The sequence below is a fragment of the Trichechus manatus genome, unplaced genomic scaffold (genome assembly GCF_000243295.1).
Source record: "Trichechus manatus latirostris isolate Lorelei unplaced genomic scaffold, TriManLat1.0 scaffold00018, whole genome shotgun sequence".
NCBI classification, from domain to species: Eukaryota; Metazoa; Chordata; class Mammalia; order Sirenia; family Trichechidae; genus Trichechus; species Trichechus manatus.
The window spans coordinates 7,788,943-7,794,271 of NW_004443954.1; the positions used below are offsets into that span (position 1 = coordinate 7,788,943).

At 40.8% G+C, this 5,329-nt stretch overlaps 1 protein-coding gene across 2 annotated transcripts in view; it reads left to right on the forward strand.

Annotated features, from left to right (window-relative positions):
• Positions 1–3,067: 3,067 nt before the first annotated feature.
• SLCO5A1 (solute carrier organic anion transporter family member 5A1) overlaps positions 3,068–5,329 on the forward strand; it is an 80,988-nt gene continuing 78,726 nt past the window's right edge. For both annotated transcript variants that reach the window (XM_023727756.1, XM_023727757.1), the window contains exon 1: positions 3,068–3,327. In XM_023727756.1, coding sequence (XP_023583524.1) covers positions 3,297–3,327 — 31 coding nt within the window. In that variant the 5' untranslated portion in view covers positions 3,068–3,296. The remainder of the gene's footprint in view (positions 3,328–5,329) is intronic.

Sequence of the window (5,329 nt, forward strand, 5' to 3'; positions counted from 1 at the left end):
CATCACAAATAGTTTGGGAAGCACTGATTTAGATCATAAAGATGCAGATGTTTATACATATCATTTATTGTGATTAGAGATGTCTGATTTTTAAAATATTTATTATATTGTTTAACGGATTGTTTGAGGAAACAGTGGATTTGATAGTGTGGTCTGATGCTTACGTAAGTGTAAAACCTTCCACCAGACCGGAGGCTCACTCCACAGTGCCTCTCTGAATGCTTGCAAGCAGCCAGAGAGAAGGCTAGCCAGGGATGGGCCTCCTACACCAATGTAAAAACACTAAGAAAGTCCCAGTGAGTGTCCAATTTTTTCATTTTTATTTCTCTTACATATAATGATTTTATTAAAACTAGATCAGGCAGTATAAAACCTAAATAATTTGCATAAATCTTAACGAGGCAGTCTTTGTTCAGCATCCCATATGATATCTGAGTGGAAATAAGTCTCTTGGATCTAAGAACTGTTAAATGCTGCACTTCTGTTAGTTTCACTCTATTTCCTGAATTCCCTGAACTGATTTTTTTATATACATTATGAAGCATAATATTTGTCAAGTGCTTACATCAGTCAAGGTTGTTTTAGGTAAAATTTCCCTGGGCACATTATAATCTCTCTTTGATTGTATACACAGTAAGGCCTAGAACTAGGTTACTAACGTATTATAAACCTGTTCCTACAACATAAGAACAATGATGGTCAGATTGAACCATTTCTAAAGACCGTATTTGTTCAAAGCACGTGAAATGACATTTCATTGAAAAGGCTTCCTTATAGTTAGTTTTAGATCTGGCTTCTTTGTCTCCCCCAATTATTTATTGTTCATGTGTACTTTGGGAACTACCAGAATTACTTCTTATCCTCTGACAGCATTAAGACTTCTGGGTGCTATCATGAGCTGAGCTTTTACTGTGTGGGCCAACCCATCCTTTTTTTCTTATTAAAAAATTTTTTCATTATGGTAAAAATATACATATATGTATGTACGTATAATGTTTGCCATTTTAATTAATTATTAATTAATTCAGTGGCATTAATTACATTCACCATGACATGCAGCCTTCACCACTATTTATTTCCAGAACTTTTCCATCATCCCAAACAAAGTCTCTGCACTCCTTAAGCAATAACTCCCCATTCCCGCATCCCCTCATCCTGGGTAAAGGTTGATCTACTTTATGTCTGTGAATATCCAGCCCATCATCTTTCACGGATGTATTATGTACCATTGTAGCTAGTAGCCATATCAAAGGAGAGATTGTTTTTACAACTCAGTTGAGAGCAAGGTTCTTGTTAAAGAATTTAAAGCCAGAAATAGACCTAACATCTTAATTTATGCAGAATATAAAGTAGACTCAAAGGGAAAGATAAAGACATAGGTAAGATAAAATTGTGTATTTCATAGCTTAGAAGATGACTTGAATGTGAGCTATATGATCCATTGTGTAGCAGGAAGAAATTATATAGCAGAAAAAAGGGAGAGAAGATTGAAATCAAATAGCAACCAAACATACAAGTGCTGATGGGAAGAGAGTTTGTTTTGTTCGAGGATGCATTATAGCCCAGTGCTTTCAGTGCCCTATCCATACTCTAAGACCTTTCTGCTTCCATGTTAGAGGCCCACCAAATGCTAGTACCCACATCTTTTGACTGGCTACTTTCTCCAAAACCTTGGAAAACTGCTTGGCTCCTGCTGGAAGCAGGCTTCAAGTGCCAAGGAATTAGTACCCCTTGGCCTCCCCTCCCAAGGTCCCTGCGTGATGCAAATGGTTTGCACTTGACCACTAACCTAAAAGTTGACAGTTCCAACCCACCCAGCAGCACCCTGGAAGAGTGTCCTGGTGATCTGCTTCCATAAAGATTACAGCCAAGAAAACCCTGTGGAGCAGTTCTACGCTGTAACACGTGGCATTGCACTGAGCAGAAACTTAACAGGCATGGGTTTGTTTTGTTTGTTTTTGGCCACCATCCAGAGTCCCTGGACGGTGCAAATGGTTAACGTGCTCAGCGACTAATTGAAAGGTTGGTGGTTCGAGTCCACCTAGAGGTACCTTGGAAGAAAGCCCTGGCAAACTACTTCGGAATATTCAGCCTTTGAAAACCCTTTGGAGCACAGTTTTACTCTGACACACATGGGGTCTCCATGAGTCAGAGTCGACTCCATGGCAACTGGTTTTGGCCTCCTCTCCACCCCAGCAGCCTTAACCAATGACTGCTAATTACCCCAGCTCCCTCACCTCTCAGGTCCTTTTAGGCTGCCCTCTCTTCCCATACATCAGGTCCCCAAGTCCCACCCAGGGCTTCCTGCACTCCCCAAATGAACTACTTGAACAGTCAAGCTTGAATCCTTGCCTCAGGGTCTGCTTCTGGGGAACCCACATTTAGACATGCAGGTTCAGAATTGATAAAAGCCATCACAGGCTTGTAAAGTATTTTTCAGAATGGAATCTATATACAGTGTTATTGCATATCTTCTTGTACGGCTAAGGATTGCTCTTCTTCTTTTCTGTGTTCAGTTTGATGGTTCAGGATATTATAAAAGAAGGAAGTAGTGGCGTCTGTTGACTGTGATGGATAGTTGGTTTATACAGTCTGTTTCTATTCTGATTTCATTGTCAGTATTTCTGATGAATTCTCAGCCTTTTCACCCTTTGCCTTAATTATGGTGACCGATTCTACGTCTACAGCCAGACCTCTGATTAGGAACAGGAATTGGCTCATTTTATTACTTACACTTGTACTGGATTCTCTAACTGTATCTGGACTGGAACTTTTAAGAGACAGTTCCTTCTCTTAGAAAGAGGTACTATTTTAATAGGATTATAGTGAAAATCCTTTTGCTAAAAATGATTCAAAAGATATTGAAATAATTGAAAGAAAAGATACTGAAGTAATGTTCAATTAGGGTCATATTTAAAATTATTTCGTGTTTTTCTTGCACACAGTGATTTCCTCTAGAATATGTAATTCGTATCACCCATCAGGAATGACAGGCTAATATTTAATCTGCTTTCCCAAAGGACAGATTAAATCCCTGGGAGTCATTACCACCATTGACATCATAGGCATCACAAGGTGGAGATTCACTGTTAGGGTCTTGAATTAAAGAACGGTGGCTGAGATTTTGTTTTGAATTGAATTTGAGTTTTATTCACAGATGCTTTCCTTTGCCCTTTCTCTTGGTTGTTATTTCATATTTGAAATCGGATGCCAATATTAGCTCCTTCAGAGGAGGTGAGGAGACAGCTAACACCGTTCCTGCTTCCTGGAAGAGAATATGTTTTGGGCTATACCCAATGGTGCCCTTTTGGGAAGTTCTTTTGCAGGGTAAATACACTATATTTTCCACTCTCCCCCCTCTACATTTTAATGACAGACATTGGGAAAATCTGATTCAGTGTTACCAGGTTCTTGTTATAAATTAGCAGAAAAAAGGCTGTTCTAAAACGCCACGAAGGGGAAAGTGGGCTGCTCAGTATATCTGCATCACCTTTCCATGAAGCACGACGGCATACAATCTTCCGAACAAAAATAAACGTGTAAACTATTTCAGTGTGTCAATCTTCCTGAGGTTTGAGGGCCAACTTTCTAAAGTCTTCCACATTTAATTGGGCATCTTTCTAAAATATTTTCCAAAAGAAAACTTTTAGTGACAGTTAACTGTAAGAACCATTTTATTTATTTTTTTGATGTTTATTTTTAATTTCTTAAGGGAAATTGCATCACGTTATAATTAGCATAAAATATAACAGATTGTTCACCGCTAGACTTTTGTCTGTCTGTGTTAGTGTGCGATGTATTCCACGCTGTTGTTGTTGGTTGCTGTCAAGTCCATTTTCCACTCATAATCCTGGTTAGATGCTCTGAGGTGATGAACTGGCTTAAAGAGCCATTGAAAGTTACAGAATTTTGTTTGATTGAGGATTATGTCATTTAATTCAATGAGTAGAGGGTCAGTGAAAAAGAGGAAGACCTCAATGAATGAGATGGATTGACACAGTGGCTACAACAATGGGCTCAAGCACAACAACGATTGTGAAGATGACGCAGGACTGGGCAGTGTTTTGTTCTGTTGTACATAAGGTCGCTATGAGTCGGAACTGACTCTACGACACCTAACAGCAGAATTCACTCTATCGAGGTGCAGTACTCCATGCCGTGGCAGATACGAACATAGGAGAGCTGCAGTCTCCCATTAGAGAGCCTGCAGTCCACTAAGGGAAAAAGGACACGTACAAATAAAAATATATTAAAGACCTTTTCTAAGGGGGAGGACAGATACAATGGTGTGGAGGTTCAAAGGGAAATGAGAGAACATCTAGTTGAGGTTATCAGGAAAGATTTCATAGAGGAGATGGGATTTGAGATGAACCTCAAAAGACTGGGAGAATTTCAGTAGGCAGAAGGAGCAGGGTGAGCAAAGGCAAGAAGGCAGGCTTGTGTGGACATATTGGAAAACACGGAACCAGCGCGTTGTGGTTGGTGAGTTGGGTATATGTGGCAGAGGCCTGGGAGATAAGGCTGGGAAGGAAAGGGAGTGCCCTCTCGTGAAGGCTTGAGTTCTTGTCTTTCACTGAATTTTTCCCTAATGGGCAGTGGGGAGTTCTGAGCAGGCATCTGGCAGCACTCAATCAGGTAGATTAAAGAGGAACAGGAGTGGAAGGGAAGTAGGAAGCCCACTTTGGAGGCTATGGACATAGCTCAAGCGAGAGGTGATAATAGTTTCCACTAGTAGAGAAGGAAAGGACAAAAGCCCGCTAATGTGGTCCCCTTGCTTCTAGCCTTGCCATGCTTTCAACTCGGCAGCCAGAGGATCCTGTTAGATGCCACTCCCCTGCCCAAAGCTTCTGTGGCCTCCCATCTCACTCACAGGAAAGTCCCCTAGAACTCACAGGAAAGAACCCCTACCAGGGCTGCATGATCTAACCCCTGTGACCTCTTCAGTCCCATCTTCTTCTTACAGTCCACTTGTTTATTCTGTGTCAACACCTTGGCCTCATCGCTGGTCCTCAGAGGTTCCGTCCAGGATACTCTCATCTTCCTCAGGTGTCCGTTCCCTTGATCCCTTCCGGTTATGACTCAGATGGCCCCTTGCCAGTGAGGCCTTCTCTGGCCACCCAATTGAAAAGTCTCAGCCTCCTTTCCAAAGCTTCCTATCTTTCTTTCCTTCTTTATCTTTCTCCTTAGTACCCATCACTATCTAACATACTATGTATTTTACTTACTATCTATCTTACTATCTGTCTTAGTTATCTAGTGCTGCTATAACAAAAATACCACAACTGGATGGTTTTAACAAAGAGAAGTTTATTTCCTTACAGTAAAGTAG